Here is a 25,592-nt window from a genome sequence, read left to right as displayed (position 1 = left end):
TCGTTTCTTTGTGCCTCCTGTGTGAGTTCACTTCCAGCGTCCTCCAACTTTCCCTTTACCATGGACTTTTTTGCTGCATTGAGACAAGAAAAAGGTGCAAATTATGAACAGTCACAGAAATGACAAGTGTGATTGATGGGATGAAAACAGAAGTTCTACTTCTCTTTTTGCCCCACTACCTTATGTAAATATTTTAGACACGGCACTGTAAATACAGAAGCAAATGTGAAAAACTTTGTGCAAGTGTGTGTCTGTGTTTGTGCATTTCCTGTGCATGTGTAACTTTCCATCCATCTGTGGTACATTTACATAGTCTATGCAAAGTAATTTTCCACAATGCTTTGCTTTTTCTTTTTGTGATGTGAGATGAGCAGATAGACTCACAATTTCTGCGCATGTTGGATTCTGTTGAGGAGAACATTTATCTGAAAAAAACATAATAGCCATACACAGGTTCTGATGTCACAAACGATCCATTTTTAAAATCTCAATTTTGTATATTCTCAGCTAAATGGCTCACCTCATACTTCTGCCTCTTCATCTTCTCAGTTAGGTCAAATTTCTCTGACTCCAGCTGGTAGATCCATTCCCACATGTCCTTGGCTCGCTCTCTAAAACACAACAGCATAAACAACTTGAGACGACAGAAACATACACCCTGTAAAATCTTAATTAAATGTGACTAGCTACTGTTTTTTGCAGCAGCTTTAAATGATACGTGCCAGGCTTACCCAGCTGGCCTTCCTACAACATGGTGCTGGTTTAAAATGTAAAAAAACATTTATTTAAAATTAACCAAAATCTACTGGCAAAAAAAAAAAAAAAAAACCCTCAAAATGCACCAGTCTTTGATGAACCTGCAACTGACCTCAGGCCATCCTCTCTCAGATTCTCAATAGCCAGTGGCTTGCGTCTCTCTGCCAGAGTCTTCTTCTTGATTTCCCTCGCAGTTTGCTTTTTCCCTCGCCTCTGCTCTGCCTGCAGGAAACAAAACACACCACCTTCCAGGATGATCACATACAAATGGACTCTGCCTTTCATGTAGCGTACTCCTTTCAGAGGGCACCAAAAAAGTATATGCACATTCTTGCAGTATACACACAGTGACACACCTGCCCACATATATATATTATTCTGACCTTGGCCAGGAACCCTCCAAAGTGAGCGCCCATGTTAGAGAGCACTTTCTTCTTCTTGGCCTCATCATCTGCCCTCTTTTTTGCCTCTTCATCCTCTTTCCTCTGCCTTTCCTCCTGAGGAATTCATCTTCAGCTGATTACTGCCGTTTCCTGTACTTAAATTGCTCTTTTATAGTTTGTAGGGTCAAAATATTGTGATCTGAGTTGATTATTGACGTGCGTGGATTAAAAAACAAAAGTCACAGTGTTAAACATTAATTACAGCAATCCGTGTCTGTCTGTCTCGCTCTTTTTCAGCCCTCACTCGCTGCTGCTCAGCTCTTTCTGCCCGTCGGCTCTCCTACAATGGAAAAAGATATGTCAGCCAGACACCCACACACGGCTTTTTAATCACTATTATTTTGAATAGTCACTGTATCCAGGCAAATCTCTCTTTCAGATAAACAAGTGGGAAAAAAAAGGTGGGAAAACAGAAAGGCATTACAATCCTTTCTTTGAGTCCAATCAGTTCCTGTTCCTCTTTCTTCCTCTGCTCAAAGTGGACATCAATCAGAGTCTGCAGCTCCAGAAGATCTTTCTCCATCCTTTTCCTATGGATATCCTAACAGAGACCAGCGGATACACAGATAAATATTATTTAATAGTCTACAGTTTTTGTTCTGTAATTGTGTTCATTCTTGCATTAACAACAATCTTGAGAGAACCTACATCAAAGTCAACCCTCTCCCCCTCAGGGATTTTAGGGGCAGCAAGCTGTGTAACCAGTGACCTGTAAAATTACATGAAGGTATATCAACATAGATGTTTGTTTTTTTTAACTGATCAGGTTATTGGTTGTTTTGAGGTTTTTTTGCAGTGCACTTTGTGGTAAAATATGTGTTTCCATGTATTCTTACTTGTATTTGGGGCGTTCTTCTTCAACACGACGGCAAAAACCGCAACGAAAAAGTGAATCAGTTCATGTTTTATAAAGCACAGTTAGATGTTAAAACCCAACATGTAAAGGTTGTTTAACTCTAATAGGCATAAAAGCATAAAGAAAATTTGAGTTACATTCATTACAAAACCCACAGTTTGTGGCCACTGTTCATAACAATGACTTCTGTTCCCTACAAAAGGGAAACAGTAAGCTCTTGTGTTTTACCATGCGACATAGTGGTCCCACAAACACATAACCAAATGTCACATGTAAACACTGGATGGATACTATGTAAATAAACATTTTTATCTTGGTTTTGAGCAGGATACCATTGTAGCTTGTAGGAGTGGGTTATTTTCCTAAGGATAGGTCAGTACAGTTCAGCATGACAGTCTCACCTCCCTCTCCCTGCTCCTCATCTTCCTCTGGAGAAACAAAGAGTGGCAGAGTGACTGAGTGGAGGGAAACGATGAAACTGCTAGATGTCTTAAATGAAAGAATGAATGTCCTTACCCTCCTGATGCACTCTAAATGAAAAAGAATTGAAAAGATACATCAGACACGCTATAAAGCAGAAGCTCATGTATTATAGCTGTAGAAATGTTTATAAATGAGAAATAAGTAAACTGGCAGGACTGGACCGACTCACCCATGATCTTCTAAATCAGACATGGTGATACTAGAGAGAAAGAGGAAGGTAACAGCTGTTTAAATTAGTAGAATACTTCTTAAATATACAGTGCATAAAATTGTCTCCTGACATAAAATTGGCGCCTATAGTTTGTCTGATAGAAGCTTCTTTCTGCAAGTTTACATAAATAGCAGGATTTCAGCAGCATACATGGACCAAGTACAGGTTTTTGACCAACTTTAAAGATAGATTATGTCACTTTTGAAAGAATAAAAACACAATCTTCCACTTATGTTTCTTTTCCAGTTGTGCCACTGTTACACAACATTTTAGCTCAGTCAGGTCGACTAATGATGATGTGTTTGAAGAATCTGACTCGAAAATGTTAGGAAATAAATAGAAATTCAACATCCTGTCATTGCCACTTGTGGCCACAGCGGTCGCTGTTTTAGCAAAATTTAACACAGTTTCACTTTAAACATAAATATAAACTAATAAAAATCTAAAATCATCATAATTGGTTACACACATATGAAAATTTGAATTCCTGGAACAGTGATCCTTCAATTGAATTTCAAAACTAGACCTTCTAATTGAATAATATCTAACTCTTTAATTGCGTTTTTATAACCATTTAAAAATACATATAAAAATTGTGACCAAAATTCATGACTTGGTGTGAAGCGGCCACTGGAGATGTACTACATGTTCGATGCAGGCCAGTGCTTTTGTTCAAAGAATAAGATTAAGGGAAAGGCCATTTGAAGCTAATGATCTAGGAATAGAAGAGGCCAGGGGGACTTTTGGCCAGAGCAGTGTCCTGTTACCCAGGATAAGAACGAGGCATCAGCTGGCCAATCCTTCTTGTTTAATTTGATTTACAAGACAGAATGTGGGATGGAGAGATTAAGCTGGTCGGCTGGCTGCTATTAACACCAGCCAAGTCCTCTATTATCATTTGATCTACTCAGTCTCCCTGAACTGAAGGGATATCTCAACGTGTGTGGAGCCCCATAAATATTTTAGCATTCCTAACCATTACTTGTATGAGTGCAGCGTCAAAACCATCTGATGAGCTGCAGTTAAAATGAATAAACCGAACAATGGGTTTCTGGCTATAGATACACCATCAATGGATCAAATTTTAAAACACTATTTTCAATTCGACAACTGGAAGGCCTTCCAGACCAAGACTGCATGTCTTGTCTTTGAGTGTATTAACATGGTAGACCAAGCACCGATACCGTTCGAGTGTCCCAGAACCCCTCATTGTTCATTTTTAGCCAAGACCTCAGAGCATGAGCATGTGAATCTGAATAAACACGGGCACATGGACAAAAGGCAGATGAGGGATTGGGAGAGGAATTCATCACATCGCTTCACTGTTGAATGTTTCTGGCCAAACTGGCTGACAGAGTCACACTCAGCAGGACAGATGGACCGAGAGGCCGAGGTCACCAAGAATAACTTGTCCTAAGGGAGCATTCCCAATGTCTGAGTTATGATACACCTTTCTCGGCACCTGTTGTGTTTTGATCAAGAAAAGCCCACTGAATTGATTGTAATTTAGTGGAAATCCCAAAGCGCTGAATAGGCTTTTGAAGACATAATTTTTCTGTTTAGTGCCATGAAAACAGTGAATATATTGTATCTCTGACACTGTACAAAGAAAAAAGTATATTTTCTGTACTACTACTAAGAATAAGTGTTTAGACTAGAAAATTCAATATTTCATCATATGATTGACAATTTTGTTTTATAGCATCTTTAATTCAAGCAGCTATATTTACCATTATTTAAATGTAAAATAAGTGATTTTTTGGGCCACTTAACGAGCAGCTGAAACAAGCTGTGAACATAGCAATGACATATAAGCATATTTTAATAACATGGCAAACTTGTTAGCAAGCAGCTGCTATTCACACATCCAGCGGTCACATAGCAACGTTGGTATTCATCTGGAGTTGTTTTTTCCGACCACATATAGAATGTAAATTCTTCTTATATTTGTTTTTGTCTGTACCAAAAAATATCTGGCTCTTTAGCTTCTAATTGCTAAATATGCCACTATTTTCGCTAGCGAACGTTAGCCAATGCTAGTTAGTTGCTAATTTTCATTTGGTGCTGGGCAGGTAGAGTACAGAGGTTTTTATTGTTTGTTTTGTTAAAACCACCTGCCTGCTGAGAGAACAGCAACAATCTTAATATTAAAGTTGCAAGGCAAAAAATCAAAACAATGAGCTGAAATCTATTGGAAAGCTCAGTAGTCCTGAGGGGATTGTAGATTTACTCTATGGGTTCATCACTATGAGGGACCCTTTATGAGATTACTCAAAGTCATCTGCTCCCCTGTTGTAATAAAATATTTGTTATATTAGTAATGTTAGTTTAAAAAAATAATAATAATAATTTGAGCAAAGTGTTTCACTTCCTTGAAATTCATCAAACAACAGTGTAATTTAATTAGCGACAGCCTGATTACAGCACTACATACTGTTTTGTTGGCTATAACTTTTTTGGTTGACTGTAGCTATCTCAGACAGACATAAGCTGCGTCTTCTAGATGGTCACATATGAGAGCACTGCACATGAGGAAACACCCTGGTTAAGAAAACACAGAGAAAAGTCAAAACACTATACCTGCACAGGAAGAGAGAAAGATGTTCACTGAAGAAGAAGAAGAAGAAGAAGAGTAACAACTAGAGAGGGGAGAGCTTTATATAAGTGGGGTGAGGTGAGCTTGAATAAAGTGTGTGTGTGTGTGGGGGGGGGGGGGCATGATTTAGAAAAGAGGGACAGGGACTGTATGTGGATTATTGGTGGCTTTTTGCAGCATAAGATGAAGTCTGACAGGTGGGATAATGAGCAAAGGGTTCGTTGGTGACCTCACAGCTGAAATAAGAGACAAAAGGACAGGTGGCAGGAGAGAGGGACGGAAGAGAAAGAATGACGAATGGGAAAAAACAGGACAATTTCTGTCAGGACAAAAAAGTGAAGCAAGGAGATCCTGTTTATGGTCTGGGATGGAAGGCTCTGAACATCCCTGGTGCCCGGGATCTACTTTACATACTGGGTAGTCCTGTTTTCTTTTGTTTTTTTATCTTCTTTGTTTGTTTCTTTTTATCATATAACACATAACAGATAACAATAACAGGTATGTCAGAATACCGTAACAATGAAACAAATATCTTGCAAATGTGTTCCTTGCAAGTCAAATGCAAACAGAATTTCCATAATAACAAATACAACTGTCCATTGAAACACAACATATACGAAGAGGGAGCGACAAAGAAAGAGTTCACTTTAGCCCTGAGGAGAAAACATCTGTGCATCAGGTAAGAATTCAATTTGTTTTCATTTATTTGATAAAGCAGCTTATTTATTTTAAGCAGATGATATAATAAACTTTGGAATACATAAAAAATGTTCACCCTGAGACATATAAGCGTAGCGAATATGATACTCTTAATATCCTAAATAAATTCAACTTACAATAGCTGTTAAGCACTATATCTGTGTAGGAAAGTTGATTATAACAACTTGTATTAAATATTTATCCTTTTATATCATAGATAAAATATGTCTATTCTGGGGATTTTGCTTCTGACTTCAGGTAGGTGTATTGACATAAAATGATTCGATAATTATGCGAAATTCAAATACACACTGTTATATTAATAATACCTGTGTTATTTGGTTTTTTGATGGTTGTCCTTCAGGTTCTCTCATTTTGTGTTCACACATTCATTATGAGTATCACCTGATAAAGGAGACAAAGAGCTGGGAGGATGCCCAAATGTACTGCAAAAAGAACTACACTGACCTCGCCACCATTGGCAGCCATGATGACATGAACAGGCTGGTGGACATGACAAAAACCAAAGCAGAGACAACAGGGATCTGGATTGGTCTGAGAGATAGCAAGAAGTTGTCCTGGATGTGGTCTTTGGGAGAAACTAGGATGAGTCATGGATTACTTGAATACAACGTGGCCACTTCACTCGGTTCTACTCACAGATGTGGAGGCATGGAGCTTGATGGGACATTGGTTGGCATCGATTGTCTGACATCTCTTCTTTTTGTCTGTCAGGAACGTAAGTAAGAGGGATTTAATTTAACAATGAGTGCTTTTAGGGGACAGATGATTCAAAGTAACCACAGACTCTGATGTCTGTCCAGTGATTATAAATCTCCAGCCAGCAGTTAGTTAAAAGAACAATTTCACAAACTCTCAAACTATTTCGGCTATATCTTTGAACATGCAGGAGGTGTGTGTGATAACTTTAAAAGGATACTCCGCAGCAGACTTTACACATGAAGATTAGCTTACTGCATGATACTACTCAGCCTGTGAAAACAGTTGTACAGTTGTACACAGTTGTACAACAGTTGTTGGCTCTGCAGGAGTTTTGTAAAGTCTGAAAAACTGAACCCCACTGATGTCATCAGGGTCACTTCAGATTGGGAGAATGACACTTTTTAACCATGCTAGCGATGCGGTTGTATGGATGGCAATGTTGGTTTGATGGTAGGTTGGCGTGTCTAATACTTGTAACATCTAAATAAACCGACGGATGGATTGCTGAATTTGGAACAGATATTTATGTTGCCATGGGATAAACTTTGACAGCTTTGGTGACGCCCTGACTTTTCATATTGTCCCATCATTAAGTCAGTAATGCACCTGTCCAATACTATGGGTTCTACAGCTAAATCCCAAAATCCAGATCCTAGCATGCTGACATGAAGAGAGCAAACATGGTGGATAAATGTCACTGTGAGCATGTTAGCGTTTCCCTCTAAGCACCACTGTGCCTACATCTTGTGAACAGAAATCTTACAATATGGGGACATGGAGTTTAAGGATGTTTACAAAGGAGGGAGATTCTATCAAATTGCATTATGGGAACTATAGGAACTGCAGCATTGTTGGAGCTTGGTCCAAAGATACGTCCAAACTAGGGACTAAAAGTCATAATACATTGCCCTCTGCTACTTTGGCTTTTTATTTTCTTTCTTTTTTTTGACTTTCCCAACTTTAGAAAAGTGCAATACTTAATCATTGGAGTATCTCTTTAATGAACAGTTAAGTATGTTTGCTGCAGTTTGAAAACTTCCATTCTCTCCAAACATTTTAACTTTTACATTTTAAAATATTCACAGACCAGTCCGGTAAGATGCATCCTGGTCCTGAAGCTAAGACATGGAGGCAAGCCCAAGAGTACTGTCGACAGAATGATATGGAATTGGCCAGTGCAAGGAGCCAGGCTGAAAAACAGGCATTACAGCAAATTCTTAATGATGAGACAAATTTCAGAACAACTAAAGAACGTGCGTGGATAGGTTTGTTCAGAGATCAGTGGAAATGGTCGGACAAGAGTGACAGTTCCTTCAGAAACTGGGAAAAGAATGAGTCAAGTCACTCTGAGGGCTGCGCAACATATAAGCCCTCCTCCAAGGCGTGGCAAATCAACAATTGTACTACCAAGCTTCCCTTCTTCTGCTATAATGGTAGGCATATAATATCTGTTACAGTCTGATTCTACAATGAACCATGTTAGTTATTACATTATTTTAAAAATGCCATCCTTAATAATTGATTAATGATTGATTGATTAATTAATTTATTTTTATTTCTTTAACCACAGGAAAAAGTAAGACACTGAAGCAGACTGTGAGGTTGAAAATTAAGGCAAATTCACTCTTAAACTTCAGTGATGCTGCTGTGACTGACGCCATTTTGGACCAAGTAAGTTTCTGTATATTTTTTAATTTCAAAGTTGAAGGTGTAGTTTCTCAGTAATTTTTTTTTTTCATGCCTCCATAGCTCCAAAACAAGTATCAGGGGGGCAAGCTTCAGTGGAAGGTCCAGCCAGACGGGACGATTTTCAAGAAAAAGAAAAAAGAAGAAAATTAATGAAAGCTCCTGTTATAATGTAACATAAAGTGAAGCTTCCACTATGAAATTTATGACATTCCAATTATTCCTGAATGTCTGCATGTGCATTTGAGCTCTAGTCATTAAAATAGTCACACTAACAGTGTGTAAAATCATCAGAGATAAAACAAGAATCATTTGGGGGACTTTCACTGTATTACAACTGAAAAAAAGCTTGATATATTTAACAAATCCCATTTACATGGCTGCCTGTAAAATGCATTTGTGAAATAAGAATACTTATTCCTCCCATTTCTATATCTTGTAGTCAGCAGTGATGTTTATCTGACATTGTACATACACATATAATTCATGTTTTGAAGGGGTTAACTTTGATGTTTTTCATGCTGTCTTTAACGTTTAATGTTCACTTTTATTTCTCATCATGTATTAACAGTAGGTCTGCTGTTGTTAACGTACTGATGGTGCAAGGTTTTGACAAGGAAGAAGAATGTGGTAAATAACAAGAGGAGATTTGTTTGGTCCTGCTGCAACCTGCTGATTCTGATATTTTTTAAAGCTTTCCATTGTTATGAGTGCAATGCTAAATCGGTGGAGTACTCTTTTAAGACAGCAAACAACAAGAACACACTTGAGGTCTTTTTTCTTTAAGAATGAATTTATGTTCCCTTGTAATATTGCAATAAAAAAAGGCTTACAATAGCTGATCTGGATTGAAAACAAAAAAATGTAAATCAATGGAGAATAACAGGAATCTGCGTCACTGGTAACGTGCCACCGTGTGAATTAGATGGTTTGACTACAAAATGTCACTTAACATGTAACTCACATCTGACCTGCAGCACTGCTGGAGACTGGATAACTGCACATCATGTTCATAAATATAGCTTGCATTGTTATGGCGCTTGTTAAATAAAAAATAAAAAATACAAAACAGATTTATAGATGGCAGTGAAATAACCGGAGTTCATTACACAAGAGTTTTTAAATGGGCAAATGGGTTTGAAATGCCTACTGACCACAGAAAGCAAAACTGACCAACATTATCTGTATATACAGTTTGAATTTGCTCAAAAAACTAGAATAAAAGTTATTTCATGGGTGAGTTGTGACTGAGTGTAATACTAATCAAAGAGTAATGCCCACCTATGAATTTAAAGGAGCCATGTCATATCACTACATGTATAAACAGCCTGGCGCTCTCAGCGGAGTATTACAATCATGTATGTAAAAAGCAGATTTCCTGTATACATAATGAGTAAACACTGAGAAGTCACAGACTTCCAAGATTTTAAAATTCCTGTTCTCACTGTGACGGCAATCTTGCACTCAGATGGAAACCGAAGTCACCTCAACAGTCCTGCATGTTTTCTCTCAATGCTAATGCTCCAAGACTCTTTATCACACACGTATATTGTACTTTCAAACAAAGCCAACAACAGACAATTAGTGGCACAAAAAGTGTGGCATACTTAATAGTGACAAAACATACTGCACTTGAATTTATATTAAATTCCTCCCTGCAATAAGGTGATGTTAGGATTTCTATCCTAACTTTGAGTGGTGCAATTCACACTGGCCTTTTTATAAAAATCAAACCATGTCACAATAATTACTTTTCCATTTAGGTTTCATGGTTCTATTTTCACCAACGATTTGTTAAAACCCAACGAAAACCAATAACCATACTGCATTTGAATCACACTTCTTGATCTGTTACTCTATGGACCTTTTCTCTCTTCCCACACCCATAACACAGCTAATATAAACACACAAATACAGATGCATATCAGTAAAAACATCCCCTCCATCATTCCATATCATCCGTATCATCTATAAAATTTTCCCAATGCACGTCATCATGTAGCATTGTTTCTTGCACACCTTTCCCTCAGCAATGCCCCCCCCCCGAGTAACCATCTACAGATCTTTCTTGACCTCGGGCCGACTCTCCTCTGTTTTGTTGGGCTCTTTTTGGTTGGGGCTCAGCAGCTGTATCAGGTCGTGCAGGGCTTTTCTGATCTGAGCACCAAACTTATGGGCATCCTTGAAGGGAGACACAAATTAAAGAATGAGGAGGTTTTATGCCATCACATCTGCTATCACCAGTCTGAATAATTATAGATGGGTTAAGCCCAAATAACTTCTCAACCTTAGGGTTAAAAGAGAAAGCTATGCTGAAAATGTTGATATGTTGTTATTCTTGTCTTATTGATGGTTGCATCTGCCTCAAATATCCGGTATCAGTCTGGCTGTAATGCTTATCATAGGCTTCATTTTTACGTCATACTACAAATTTCCTCTTACACAACTATCAAAAACTACAGAAATAATAAATATCATGGTTTAAAGGATACACAAAAATACATATCTTATTTATACAGCAGTTCCTGCCTGAAGCTGAGGAGTTTATTTTGTTCACTTTCCTTACACAGGGTAAAATCACTACTTTCATTTAACTCACAGTGTCTGGACAGGAGTGCTTGCACGAGATGTGGAAGTTAATCAGGTTGTCACCCACAATGCAGTAGGACACCCCATAACCATCATCAGCCACCTGAAATAGGTACGGACAATATTTACACTCATGACTGTTTCATGAATATCAGAACACAGAGCTACTTCCATAAAAAGAAGCAAAACAGTAAAGACTGTAAAAAAAAAAAGAAGCATGGGATGGTACAGTTATTTTCAGTGTTCATCCATTAAGATGGGCTGTTTCCATTGCAAAGAAAGACTAAAAGAGTGTCCACTAACATAAAGGCTGCTGCATGATGCAAAATGAAAGTGTAATTACATAGACAAAAGTCATAAAACTACATTGTAAGATTACACTGACCGGACCAAAGCCCCCTCCGCAGGAGATGTACTCTGGGTGGTTGACCAGGTCAAACAGCTCCACCTGCTGGACTGGAGTCTGACTGGTGGACAGCCGCCAGGGCTCAGACAGCACCTGAGACACCCACAAGGATGCAATGCATCAGTTTGTTGAAGTCACTGCTGTTTTGGCTCTACTAAAAAGATAAATACCCATACTGAGCTGGACTGATATGATTAATCTGATTAAAGTGGCAAAGGGGAAGAAATAAACCTCTTTCAAGAAAGGAGACTCCACTCCAAGGTATTTGGAAACCACGTAGAGGCAAAAGAGGTGTCTGTCGATGCCAGCTCCAGTCATGGCCATGCGATACAGATTTTGGTGCTTGTCTAACGCTGCACGGAACAAACGCCTGCACACATCTGCTGCCTGGTGGAGAATGGCATGAGTGGCATGACTGCTTGGCATAGCACACATTAAAAATAGACACTGTATGATTTATACAAGGGACATAGCAATTAGACATCATCATTTGCAATGCAGATGTATTTACTCAGAGAACCTGTAATCAGTCAAAAACGTTTCCTTGGTCTCACCTCTCCACCATCCAGCGCTCGGACGAAGGCACTGCTCTCATTGGTACAGGAGCGAACAGTCTCGGTTCTGCCCTCCCTGAACAAACGGGTCATGGAGGCTTCGTACGTCAGGCAGAACGTCCTCCGGTCCTGGAATGCAAAACAAAAAAACTCACAGATGACAGAAAATACTGATGGTCCCAAATCAAATATATAAATGTCCAAATTTTAACATAGTCATATTTTCTTCCTGTTCAACTGTCACATGTGCAGTCTATACGTATTCGCACACTAACACAATTGTTTTGGTTGTGTGCTATTGCATATTTGAAATTGATGTGAACCCCATGCATTACAGCTGAGGGTCAGCACGCTATTTTCGGATCCGGATTAACGTGCTTGAGTACAGAGGCAAAACAACACACTGCCCTCCCGTTGATCACGTACAGTAAGTGTATGTTTATACATCTGTTCTACTTCAGAGAGAGGCTCACCCTGTAGTAGGCCAGCTGAAGAGCCATTTGGATGAAGGCATCTGGACTGACGCGACACTTCTTGACCTTTCCTTTGCCGAAGTCTCTGAAGGAGAAAACGTGGAAGTCCACGTCATCAGCCAGGGCCTGGGCCACTGCCAGCGACTGCGAGATCTGCTCCTCACACTGAGACAGACACATCCAAACTGTTATCAGCAGGAGTGAGATACATATAACATTGTACTGTGGTTTAAAAAAAAAAAAGTCATCTTGTTTCAAATAATGAGCAAGTTTTTACCGTGCTGCTTTACATGTCACAATTTGAATATGTAATATATGTATCAACTGGCTGGACTTCTTTCAATCAATTTCATCGCAGTACAACCAAGCTACTGGCCACTGTATGGTTAGGATCTTATTTCTAAGCTGTAAACATACTGTAACATACTTTACATTTTTGCTATAAATACATAATATAATAATATATCAAATTGAGGTATTCTCAATTTTAAGTTATTTTATTCTGAAAGCTCAGTGAGAGAGATAGACAGGAAAGTGTGGTAGAGAGAGGGGATGACATGCAGCAAAGGGCCACGGGTTGGACTCGAACCTGGGCCACTGCAGCCAGGACTAAGCCTCCATGGTACGCGCTGTACCAGGTGAGCCACCGGGTCTCCCCAATCTGAGGTATTCTATCCAGATACACAGGCCCAGCAGTAACAATACAGATAAAAGAAATGGTCACCCCCCCACAAAAAGTATATGTGGGGGGGGGTGATAATAATAATAATAATGTTGCTTGCTGCTATATTTGTAGTGATTCAGCATCATTTAGTGCTGCTGCAAAAGACAAAATTAACAAAATGAAAATGTTTCCATGCCACAGTACTCATTTAAAATTGGAATTATTTAATTGGGACTAATTCTGATCTTATGTCTCCATTGTAAGCATAATATAAACTATGATATTTACAGTATATGCATCATTTCGAAACAGACTGGATTGTTGCAGACAGCGGAGCAAGAACCTGTGTTCTGTAGCTGAAGGAGAAAACATTTAAATTTAAAGATAATGTGTGAATGGATGACTTACTTCTGGAGGGATTTCCCAGTTCAGCTTCTGTGGTCGTGGTAATGATGAATCCACATCTCCTTTGCAGTGACCCTCAGCATTGTAACCCAGCTGGAAACTGTCAGTGGCCAGGGTGTACTGAAAACACACAACAATGCAAAGTGACAGCCTCTTATCGGGGCCTCTTATGACAACAGTGGGCAACCTGCTTTTCTTACATCTACTTACCTCCCATAAGTGTGCCAACACTGGTGCATCAGCCCACGAGTGCTCTGCATTTATGCCATTCTTTCCATTCTTGTAGTAAACAACCGAGAAGGACTTGTCAAACCACCTGCATGACAACCAAGATAATGACTGAATGCTGTACAGAAAATTCCAGCAATTCAACAACATAACAGGAAAAACAAGTTCTCGAATTAGTTCGCAAGGTAGTTATCAGTTTAGTGTAAAATTACCTGTCATAACATTTCCCATGCAACAAGGACTTAGCATAGCGATCTAGACTGGCTGCAGGGTCATCTCCCATCATGCCCTGTTCATCATCATCCAGGGTCACGAAGAAGGCGGCTCTCTCAATGCAGTCCAGAGAGCGTTTATTGACCCCACTGCTGAAATACTTCGTTCTGGCTTTAGCCCATGGAATTCTGGGAAACATTTCAAAGCAAAACTCATGACATTACATTAAGGATGTAGTGTGCTGTGTGGTGCATGTGATTTAGATGCTGGAGGCTTGTCAAGCTGACCTGTCTCCAGCGGTCAGAGCCCCGAGTTTGGCCTCTCCTTTGGAAGGAGGTGAAGGGTCATCGAGGATCCTCTGAACCTGGAATTCAATCTCCCTGGGTGACAGGAGTCTGCCTGCCTGGTACACCCTCAGACGAAAGTAGCGACCCCTGTGGTATGCCACTATGTAGTCACTGTCCTGCCAGTGTTGCACAGTGTCTTCCGATATAAAAGAAAGAGGGAAAAAGGCAGAGAGCAAACGTTTTGTTATTGAGTCAAAAACACACATTTAGAGTGTATTTCTGTAATTTAGGGGTGAGGTGCTAACTAAGATCATGTTACGGAAACACAAATACACCAGAGATGATGCACTTAATTTAGGGATTTAGATGTGGTTTGTGCTTAGTTTCATTCAGAACCTCAGCATTTTGTCTGTACTACTGGCATGGATTTCTGTCATTTATCTATACCACTGAATTTATTTAAAGAAATTTTACCCTTAATTTAGTTTCAGTCGGGAAGCACAAAGCAACTGACCGTGCAACACGTCCTTGTGACATTAATTGGACAGAAGTTATATAATAAAAACCTATTTCAAATAAACAATATATTTTTAAACTACAATCAATATATTGACACTGTACTCACTGGTCACAAAAAGAAAACTACATTTGCACTGAGCAGCTCCCAGGTAAAATATGTTTGAATATAAGAATTATTGTAAAATGGGAACACTCCTTCACCACTTTCCACTGGCTAAAAGTAACAATGTCAACCACACAGGTAGACGCCTAAGATATTTTCTCAACATCCCTGACACATCCTGTTAAAAAAAACTCAGCACCTGTTGCCAGAAAGAAGTGGACGAATATTATGTGGAGTGACAGTGTTTGATCTGACTTCCCTCTACCAATCATCTTAAGAAGACAACAAACCTGAGCGAACCATATTCAAACACTTGACACACTGACACACACTTAACTGTACTGAATTCAAATGAACAATGAAACAACAACTCCATCAGTTTCATGTTGACCTAGCCTACCTTGTGCAACCAGGAAGACTGAGACAGTGCTAAACAGATAGCTTAAGGCCTATTTAGCAAACAGAGGAATGAAAACATACTGTAAGAGACATGCATGAGTAAATATACTGAAAGCACGGATGCAGTTTGTATTTCTTTTCATTATATTTTCTGATTTGAAACGACTGATAGGGTGACCATCAAGATGGTGGGTCATTAACACAACGGACAAAGAACTTTCACTCTAAATGAGAAAGGGATACATCTAACCTTAAAATATTAAGTATACAGAGGAACAATGTTAAGCACATTTCCATTGTTATCATACTGGCTTTGACATTTAGAGATCTAAAACTGGGATTGGCCCAGTTGATTAAGAATATAAATACTACCTGTTAGTGTTCCAGGGATTCGACAAGTGTCAAACATCCGCTCAAACTGATAGGAACAGCAAGGAACTGCAGACCTCAACAACCACTGAGCAGGATAAAGAAGGATGGACCAGTACAAAAGCAAAGTATGGGTGAGAAAAAGAGGAAACAAAAGGGATAATAGAAAAAAAATGAAGGAGTGGGGATGAAATAAAAAATAAACCAGGGAGAGGAAAGAAAAGAGAAAACAAAAATGTGTGGGCAGAAGAAAATAGACATTAGTTATAGACAGAACCTTCCCAGACAGACCTGAGATGAGACCAGAAGGCAAGATGAGACAGATGAGAGATGACAGGATGGGCTGTACAGTAGACATATTCTGACTCAGTGAATCACAGACACCTTGCTTCAGGAGACCATACACACTCACGCATACATACACGCTGTCTTTCACACAATTTTATATCCCACGCTTAAACTCCAGAGGGTTCAGACACCTTCAGTATGCCTCATCATCTCTGAAGCAGTGATGTGTTAGCATCACTCAGTATGAAGCCGGTGCTGCCTTCCTCGTGGAAGTTTACTGCTTGTGTGTGTCTGTGTGTGTGTACATGTCAGTCTGTTTACCGGTCTCCTCTCCAGGAGTGCGTGTGGTGTTGAATATCCTCTCACACTGTGCTGCACACAGAGGAATGACAGTGCCTGGTATACGACTCTGGGAAACATAGAGGAAAGGATGAAGGCAAAGGCATAGGGAGAGGAACAGGGGACAGCAGTGGAGGAAAATGTAGTCAAACAAAAAAGAAAATTAAGGAGGTAGATAAAGAGAAATCAAACAAGCGAAAGTGAGATTGGAAAGGGTGCAAAAGGAAGGGGTGAGAAATGAGCATGGTATGAGAACATGAGGGAGATGTCTTCACATAAACTAAATAAATGAATGAAGACACATACTATCTACTATAAACAATCAAGACACACAAACACTGATGGATGGATGTTACTCACACAGTCAAAACACAATCAAATGAACATAATATTCTGCGGCTCCACAAAGAAAGACCTCGATGTCTCCAAATTTGATTAACAAGGCTTCTGTTACCATGGCAAAGAGACATGTATAATGAATGTCTCTATCTATATGGAGCAACTGGGCATGACTGGTGGATGAACTCACAGGTTTAATTTCTTCTTTGTTGAGTTTGCGACGGTACAGGAAGAATGCGTGTATGCTGTTGCCTGCTCTGGCTGACTGGATGGGTGTGGGTGTCACATACAAGAAGTCCTGGGGAGAGACCAAACAGAAACAGAAAGTCAGGAGAAGGATAAGCAGGCGGTATCAAATCAAGAAATTATTAATTTCCAATATATACTATAAATACCATATAATATATACACAATATTAAGAATATTTACAGTTAACAGAACAGCAGAAAATCATGGTTAACTGGGTAGCTGCCCACAAATGAGTCCTGAAATATCTCGATGGCCATATAACATAATAAATTCAGCTATTAGGCCCAGGTACAAACTTTGTCCAATAAGTCAGTCCAAAGAGATGACTACGCCATGTGGACAGGAAAATTCTTAAGAGGAAATAATACGTTTTCACACCATGCCATAGTAGTTACTGTTGACCATGATTGGGCTTCGTCCCCGTAGGTAGACGTATTCTTCCCACCAGTCACTAACCTAAAACACATACACAAAAAAATAGAATTAATGACAACTTTGACCTTTGACCAGAGTCCAGTTGAGTTTGTACCAAATTTGAAGAGATTCCTTCACAGCGTTACTGAGACATCGCATTCACGAGACGGACAACCAGCAAACATAATGCTTGCGGCCCAGGCTGTCGCCGGTGTGGAGGCATAAAAATCTTAGAGAGAAGACTAATATTGCAGCCAACTGGCGGTCACATCACTTGCATATTCAGACAGGATGAATAATTCAAACCACAGAACCTCACAAAGATATGCATTGTTAATGGAATTTTAAAATTCCTTTGGACTGCTTTGCATTGGACGTTACAGTGATGTTTGAAGTGGCCAGGCTTCACCAGAGTACTGTTAAGAGGTCAACCACTTACATAGTTGGATGCCCAGAGAGCTTTGAGTTTGAGGTACCAATGCAGGCGGTTACCGAGGCTGCTCTCGAACTCTGCGGCCAGCTTGGTCATACGTTCATACTGCGTATCATCCATCAGCGGACGCACGGATTCCAAGTACTAAACAAGAGACATTTGCTAAATAAACCACATTTCAAATGAACAATAATAATAAACATCAGTGAACAGAAATACAATTTCCAATAGAATAACATCCATTCTAATTATGCTGATGTAATACCACAGCTCTTTTCCATTCTATCTCCTCTCATCTCTCAAATATATCTCAATTTAGAAGTGTAGATATCTTGCATTTTTATAAATTTCACAACTAGCTTGCAGCCAGATAACACAATGGCAAAGGAAAGGCAGAAAATGATGAATGTGAGAAAGTGATCCATCTTTTTTATGGTCAGTAATCGGTGTGTTGTCATTCCCTCTGCTTCATGTGCCATCTCACCCTCTTGACTGTGTCCTTGATGGTGGGCAAAGGCAGGTTTGGCAATGAACCCTGGTAGCTGTAGAGTAGAGGCTTTCTGCCAGAAAAGATCCGCACCAGCGCCTGGCACAGACACAACAGCATATTTAAGTGAGGACTTGCGTATGTTAAATAATATTACACAGCAAAAAATGAATATGATGAGCTTTACATTACATGACACTGTACTAACTGTAATTTTAACATCAGCATATAAATGTGTCAATATTTAGAGATGCCAAAAGATCACAGAAGCGAGGAACAGTGAAAGGTGTGGTTAAAAACTGTGAAACAGCACTGACCACCCAGACTTTGGTAGTGTTGGACATCTTGCCGTGTTGCTCGAACATCCAGCGGTGGTAAGAGAGAAGCTGCTTGAGACACAGGCGCATGGTGAAGATGAGCAAGAGCCATAGCATGGTGCTGAAGAGCACTGCTGACACCACTGCCTGGCACTGCGTACTCATCGACTGGCTGGTAATGGTGGGAGAAAGAGAGGAAAACAAAACTGTGAGTGGAATAAATGACAAAATTTTAAAAGAACAACTTGAAGGGAGATGGACAGGAGTAGAGAAACCACACATAAGGATAGATGGGAGGAGAAACGACTTTTTACATTAATTAGAAGAACTAGCTGTTTCACAATGGTAATATCCATCCATCCATTATGTATACCGCTTATCAGTGCAGGGTCACAGGGGAGCTGGAGCCAATCTCACCTGACATTGGGTGAGGTACACCCTGGACAGGTCGCCAGTCAATAGAGGGCTGACGCATAGAGACAAACAATCACTTGTGCACAAATTCACACCTATGGGCACTTTAGAGTCACCAATTAACCTATTGTGCATGTTTCTGGACTGTGGGAGGAAGCCGGAGTACCTGGGAGAACATGCAAACTCCACACAGAAAGGCCCCAGTTCAAACCCAGAACCTTCTCGCTGTGAGGCCGCAGTGGTTAGCACTGTGGCCTCACAACGAGAAGAGACATTTTGTGTCTGATGAATCATAATATTTATCATTAACTTTTAACATTTCATGGAGTCATGAGATGTGTTACCTGACTGGCAGGTGCTCCTGTATCTTGGCTATGAGGCCCATGGAGGGGTCGGAGCGAGTGTACATAGTAGCCAGGATTGCTATGACCACAAAAAGCCAGGAGGAAGGGCTAGCAGGATATACCCCCGTTATCACACTGTTCTGTTAATGTCAGAGGAAAGAGACTGACTTTAAATGCCATTCTTCCTGTTTACAATCAGTACACCTACATGCTCACTGATAATTCAGCTATGATCAGATTAACATAATAACTGTCATTCTAATGCTACCTAATCTATTCTGATTGTCTTAACTGTATTTAGCTCAGCGCCAGACATTAGGCTGATTTAAACAACAAATTACTGGTAATTAACTGTTAATATAAGGCTTTCTAATTCTTATTAACATTGCTTCTGAAAATGAATGATGATAGTGAGAATCAAACAAACCTATGAGGCACGATGCCCACACACAAAGAGTGTGTCATAATATGTGGCATCCATTATTGATTGATAATGAAGTCCACACATTATGACAGCAAAGAATTCGAGAGCAAAATGCCTTTTTTAACAAGGGTTATACAAAACAAAACTAAAACACAGCATTTCAAATTAAGAATTATATATGATATAAAAGGACAGCAATTGAAAGCCCATAGTTAGAAGACTACAATTAAAACAATTAAAAGAAAATAAGAAAAAAATCAAACCTCTTGCATTCAGTCTGTCAATGGTTCAATGACGTGAATGGTCAAGTACCTTATAAATATTCCAAGTTCAAGTTTATTCTGAAGGTTATTTGTGAGGATTTATTTATAATTGTATGTTATTTGTAAGGTACAAAGAAACTAAAAATGGATTTTCCTGGGTTAGTTTTAAAAGGTAAAAGCAAAGATCTCTGCTTTTAGCACTCACCACCTACAGACTAGAAAGGCAACTATCCTGAAAAAATGAGTAGAATGAGCAGATAAAGAACAAAAAAATTAGAACCACAATATGGACAAGCCAACAGAACAGCGTCTTTGAAGGATTCCTCAACATTTAGCTCTGATACAGATGCAAGTGCTGACATGCTGAGAGGCAGAAAAGCAGTAATAACCAGAATTACCACCATGCATCTGCCAAAAAGCCAAGGTTCAGGAGATATGGTGAAATTCTCTACTTCTTTTCCTGAGTTACAGTGTTGAATAATAGCCAGCAGTGTTTTTGCACAACATTATGTCATAGTGAAGTTGACCATTGACCATTTGGATATAAAATGTCATCATATTATCATTTTATCCGATTATAACATTTGTGTTGAAATGTGTCATAATAAGCGTAAGAATTTGAATTGAATTTGTCAAATTTGTTTTTGAATTTGTTTTGTGAGATCACAGTGAACTTGACCTTTGATGCCCAAACTCTTTGTCAGATTAATCAGTTAATCATTGAGTCTAAGTGAATATTTGTGCCAGATGTAATGAAATTCCCTCTGGGCATTCCTAATAGATCACATTCACAAAAAACATGAGGTCACTGTGACCTTGAAATTTGACCTTTGCCCTCCAAAATCTAGTCAGTTCAATTTTGAGTCCAAGTGATGTTTGTGGCAAGTCTGACGAAATTCCCTCAAGGCGGTCTTGACCTATCAAATTCAAGAGGCCAAAACCACGTTTTGTGACGTCACAGTGACGTTGACCTTTGACCACCGAAATGTAATCAGTTCATCCTGAAGTCCAAGTGAATGTTTGTGCCAAATATAAAGAAATACTCTCAAGGCATTACTGAGGAATCACGGTCATGAGAGTGGGATGTACAACCCGAAAACATAATGCCTCTAGCCCTGGCTGTCAACAATGTGGAGGAATAACAAGAAGGAAGAGGCACACTGTAAACATGGCTGCGATTATTACAGATGGTTTTGGGATGCAGACACAGGGCATGCATGAACAAACAAAACAAACAGGTGTGACAGGGAGAGTGCAAATACCTTGAGTCTGATGATACGTTTCTTCCAGGAGCGCACACCAGAGAGGTAGATCTCAGTTAGGGCCTGGTGGGACAGCTGCAGATCGATACCCTCTGGGGTGACTGTGAACTGGAAGGCCACTGCCTGGTGGGCCTCTGCCATGATTACTGTGCACAATAAGAGGGCCTGAAGGGGAAACAGAGCAAAAGAGCAAACAAGAGGAGAAAGAGAAGTTTTCTTTAAATGACAATTTAAATAGTCAGTCAACAACCTAAAGGCAAGTAGAGCATCCTACATTAAACACAAAGTGTCAAATCTCAAACACCTTAGACACAAGAATATCAATTAAGTACTCACCTCATAAATAGATTACCATGATTGTAGACCCCTAATATACAGATTGCAATGAAGGGCACATGAGTAACAACATCTCAACGGCAGCTTTTTATACCATGAAATGACCCACTTAATAAAAAGACACTGAGAACTGCATACAAGTTGTCAACAAAAACAACAATGTAAATGGCCAACAGCAGCATCCCTTATACTTTGTGATCACAATAAATACATGTAACTCAACTGCAGTAGCTGAAGGGGAAACTGAGCCATGAAGGTGGTAGAAAGTACTGTGAGGGGACTTACAGATGATTCATCAAACTGATGATTTGTGCCATGTATGCCTGGCAAAACACATCCATCTTGTGCATGAGCATTTTTAAGTGAAACTCATATTATTCATGACTTCGTTCAAATGCAAAGTCAGCTTGAAATTGATAGAGTTTGATGGGAAAGTGCTGGCTAGCTGCTGATGTGATTGGGTATTTTTTGTTTAAGGCAATTACTGCTTCTCTTCACAAAGGGAATTGATTTTCCTCCACAAATAGGCTATGGATAATGCCCTGAGGTTTAGTCACTCTGACACTGGACTGCATCCCTGTGGAGGGTACATCTGCTCTTTTTGTGTGGCTAAAAATGGCAAACGCACACACACACACACACATTTCCCTCATCATCCCAAGGTCCCATTGAGGTTCTGCTCTTTAGGTCGAATCCGGCAGATACAGTTATGCCTGTGCCAAGGACTAACAGCAGTAAATTTCAGCCTCTTTCTTTCAGTGCCAACACACCTGTTCGGTTCAGCATGGACCACATGCACTCTGAAGGAGGCGCCTTATGAAATGCTGGTCAGGATAGGTTTTATTACCAATATCCATTTGACTGGAATAAATGTTTTGATAGCTTAATCTGCACTGACAGTGTGGTAATCCTTAGCATCTCTGCAACTTTGATTCCCAATTCACTTAGAGCTTATGTCTTTACAGCTGTGTTATAAAAAGCTTAACAATGATATTTCTTATTAGGCTGCAGATATATAGAGTCATTAATAAGGGGGATGGCTATGACTATGAATAGTAAAGTCTCTTCAATGATGTTACAGTTTAAAGAAAAAAAAAAGTTTTTCGAAGAACTGACACAATCTTGTACTTATTACTTGCTACTAACTTCACATTTGGATCCTTGGATGAACATTAGACAGTGAGTTTAGAGTAAGAAGAGTGGACAAAGGAAGACAGGGCTAGTGTGTGTAAAGTGGGTAAAAGGTGAACACCTCTGAAGCAATTAAATCACTACAACATATAAGCAAAATACATGGAAAACACACAGAAGACCATAAGAATACCCAGTGCACCAGAGATGAGACACAGATTTCAGGTCTGATACTGCTGGTGCTCAGTAACTTGTGATAGAAGATTTTCATTTCAGTGCATATCAGCAAACTTCTAAAAAATCCCTGCCAGTTATCATTTTGTTTAACTGAGATCCATTAGCCTACACAACGAAAATGTTAAGGGTTAGGGTTAGGGTACGCTAACGTTTGTTTTATGGCCTTTTGCCCTCCAAGAACAAACGGTTCCAGAAAAGAGTAACTTGGAACTTTACAGACACAGCAACAGCTTCGTTATCAGTGTTTCAGTGAGCCGTGCCTTATCATACCTTATCTTTACTAACCTCTTCCTGCCAGTCAGCCAACAACAAATGAGGAAAAGGATGGAAAATAAAGGAGAATGATATAGTGCTGCACCCCATTATGGCAACAAGTAAAAATGTACTATCCTCAGGTTATCTTTATCATACTCACATTGTAGAAGCAATCGCATAATTTCAGACACAGTTACAAAAACGGAGAAACTGAGAACTTCATCTCTGAAGTACTGTATATTATAGGTTGTTTTAATGTCTTAATTTACCAAAAACACAAAAATAAGCTGCACAGCCCAGACAACTGACAAATATTAATATTAACCAAGGTCACCTGCCGGCTACTGTGGACATGCTCTCATCACTATCAAATAGTGCAGATTTAAACAGAAAATCAGACATTGTTTAAGTCAACACAGTCATTCATACCACATTTGCAGACCTTGAAAAGACAAGGTTTAATCTTGTCACTACTTTAAATCCCTCTGCTCAGAACTCAGTCAGAGTATGTCTCCAGGTCATATCAGATGCTACTTATAACCAATTCTAATGTGATAACAGTACTAACATTGAATCTATTCTCTAGTCATACACACTGTAGCTTTCGAGTTGATGTCAACATTTTATTCACAACATTAAGGGCTTCTGATTACAGCAGGGCACTCCCTGTTGCTCTTAAAACATGCTTCCTTAACTCAGGTGAATTGGCCTACACTGTGGAGGTCCCTCAGTATAAAGCTGTAGTGAAATCACTCATTTATTAAATTACTTCTTCAAACTGTATGTCAATTTAAGATCTGCCAGGCTGTTATTTGGTTTGTTGCAAAACTTTGTAACTTTGTTTTAGGAATAAACATTTTTCCCAGGTTTGTCCTTCAGTGGAGGAATGCAGGAGTGTCCACTGGTAAATCAGTAGGGGTTAAGCTTACAATAGTCTCCTGTAGTCTACAATAATATTGTGTGGATATTTGTAACACATGTAACAACATATCAACTAAACAGAAGTCAAACGGTACTCTGAGCCACTGCAAGTTTTTAGTGTCAATGATTTATGAGGCAAAGTTGGGCAGAGCTGAGCATGTTTCAATGTTTAACAAGCAGAAAACTTCTAACTAAAAGTAGCTCATGTCACTAGTAAAGCAGAGCCCTGTAGCAATGACTATAAGGCATATGAGACTGTTTCCATAACAAGTCAACAAACAAAGCAAATAACAGCTGACACGGCAGCCCTTTCAGTCAGGTCAGGCCAAATTTGAAAAATTGATTATAACATAAGCATTTTAGCTAAAATTCATATCTTAGCAAAATATAAGTCCAAACAACGCCCTATTTGATAAAGCAATATTTGATTAAGCAATAGTAACAGTAATATTAATCATTTTTCACATTTATCAACCTTGTATGTTCATTATGCTATCTGATAGCCTCACTCCAATGTTAGCTTTTATGCTACAGTTATGGAAAGCCAGGGAACAGACGTTAACGCTAGTTGACGTTTTAACTGCACTAGGTTTGAAAATGAACGCTAGCTGCTGCTAGCCGAGCGCCCAGCCCATTATGTAGTTAGCTATACACTAACGGCTGCTGATATGGCTTCCTAACGTTGGTGGGAAGATGCGACTATTTGTATCTTCTCCGCAATGCACAGCAACATTGTTGGAACCATGTTAGCATACCTATTGTTGTTTACGGGAGGAGAAATGTCGAGAATCCAGAGAAGCAGGAACCGACTGTTAACTTCTGACGTCGACCAGTGTTGCTTTACTGTCGGCCCTCCTCTCCTCTCGTCCCTCGACTGAATCACTACAGAAGCTCGCCTGGATGGAGCTGATGCTGCCTTCAGAGACTATCGGAAATCTCGCCATCATGCAGAGGCAGTCCGTTATCTGATCTCTGAGCTGTTACGTTTAAGGTGCAGAGGGAGTATGGATGCCCATGCCAATAACCAATCACAAAAGTAATCTTTTTTTCATTAATTCATTAACAAATCCGTGGCATTGTTTACCTTTTTTTCTACAGCAAAATGAAAAAATACTGGCGAGCGTTTCTTGTTATAATGCCAGTTTTATATTTGATATTGTGATGATTAACACATTAAAATAAATAAAACATAAAATAAAAAAACGTTAAGCCCATTTAGGAGATTCTTGTGTAGCTTTCAATCACATTCCGTGGTCTTCATCAGCAGTTATGTTATGGTAGTAAGTTTTCTGATGTGGATGAAGTATCCCATCTGCATGACTGTGAGATGAGTCTGAAAGTTCCAGAAAAACTCAATTTCTCAAGGAACACCATAAGATGTGATTGAAAGCTCCAGGAAAACTTCTCCCAAAGTCAAGAATCAACTTTCATGCTCAATTTTCAGAGCTATTTTGCCACTTTTATCTTTGTCTGAGAA

General features: G+C 39.4%; 3 protein-coding genes across 4 annotated transcripts; 1 reads left to right on the top strand and 2 right to left on the bottom strand.

Moving 5' to 3' along the window:
- Window position 1: 1 nt before the first annotated feature.
- LOC111219792 (troponin T, slow skeletal muscle-like) lies at window positions 2-1,737 on the bottom strand. Its single transcript, XM_022742581.1, has 7 exons — window positions 1,624-1,737; window positions 1,402-1,479; window positions 1,140-1,253; window positions 869-978; window positions 521-611; window positions 385-425; window positions 2-73 (listed from the first exon to the last, which is right to left on the bottom strand). Exons 1-7 carry the CDS (start codon window positions 1,720-1,722, stop codon window positions 28-30), a joined length of 579 nt encoding a protein of 192 aa, XP_022598302.1. The 5' UTR covers window positions 1,723-1,737; the 3' UTR covers window positions 2-27.
- A 4,530-nt stretch (window positions 1,738-6,267) lies between these two features.
- On the top strand, window positions 6,268-9,131 carry LOC111219543 (lymphocyte antigen 75-like). The gene is made up of 5 exons (XM_022742256.1): window positions 6,268-6,302; window positions 6,409-6,783; window positions 7,853-8,200; window positions 8,338-8,438; window positions 8,517-9,131. Exons 1-5 carry the CDS (start codon window positions 6,269-6,271, stop codon window positions 8,604-8,606), a joined length of 948 nt encoding a protein of 315 aa, XP_022597977.1. The 5' UTR covers window position 6,268; the 3' UTR covers window positions 8,607-9,131.
- Window positions 9,132-9,240: 109 nt separating this feature from the next.
- LOC111219542 (carnitine O-palmitoyltransferase 1, liver isoform-like) lies at window positions 9,241-24,993 on the bottom strand. Of its 2 annotated transcripts, none has more exons than XM_022742255.1 (19): window positions 24,871-24,993; window positions 21,236-21,400; window positions 19,287-19,426; window positions 18,529-18,700; window positions 18,209-18,310; window positions 17,731-17,868; window positions 17,256-17,333; window positions 16,819-16,926; window positions 15,666-15,750; window positions 14,273-14,468; window positions 13,985-14,173; window positions 13,755-13,860; window positions 13,548-13,664; window positions 12,476-12,640; window positions 12,003-12,131; window positions 11,680-11,835; window positions 11,428-11,541; window positions 11,053-11,145; window positions 9,241-10,634 (listed from the first exon to the last, which is right to left on the bottom strand). In XM_022742255.1, the coding sequence occupies exons 2-19, from the start codon at window positions 21,374-21,376 to the stop codon at window positions 10,509-10,511; spliced, it is 2,355 nt and encodes a 784-aa protein (XP_022597976.1). In that variant the 5' UTR covers window positions 21,377-21,400; window positions 24,871-24,993; the 3' UTR covers window positions 9,241-10,508. The 2 variants fall into 2 exon arrangements, with proteins under 2 accessions (XP_022597976.1, XP_022597975.1); XM_022742254.1 differs by lacking the exon at window positions 15,666-15,750 and adding an exon at window positions 16,272-16,359 and having other exon boundaries at window positions 9,242-10,634.
- Between the last annotated feature and the right edge of the window lie 599 nt (window positions 24,994-25,592).

Source organism: Seriola dumerili, unplaced genomic scaffold (assembly GCF_002260705.1).
Source record: "Seriola dumerili isolate Sdu_G_001 unplaced genomic scaffold, Sdu_1.0 BDQW01000068.1, whole genome shotgun sequence".
Lineage (NCBI taxonomy): Eukaryota > Metazoa > Chordata > Actinopteri > Carangiformes > Carangidae > Seriola > Seriola dumerili.
This window is presented reverse-complemented; position numbering and strand designations above follow the sequence as displayed.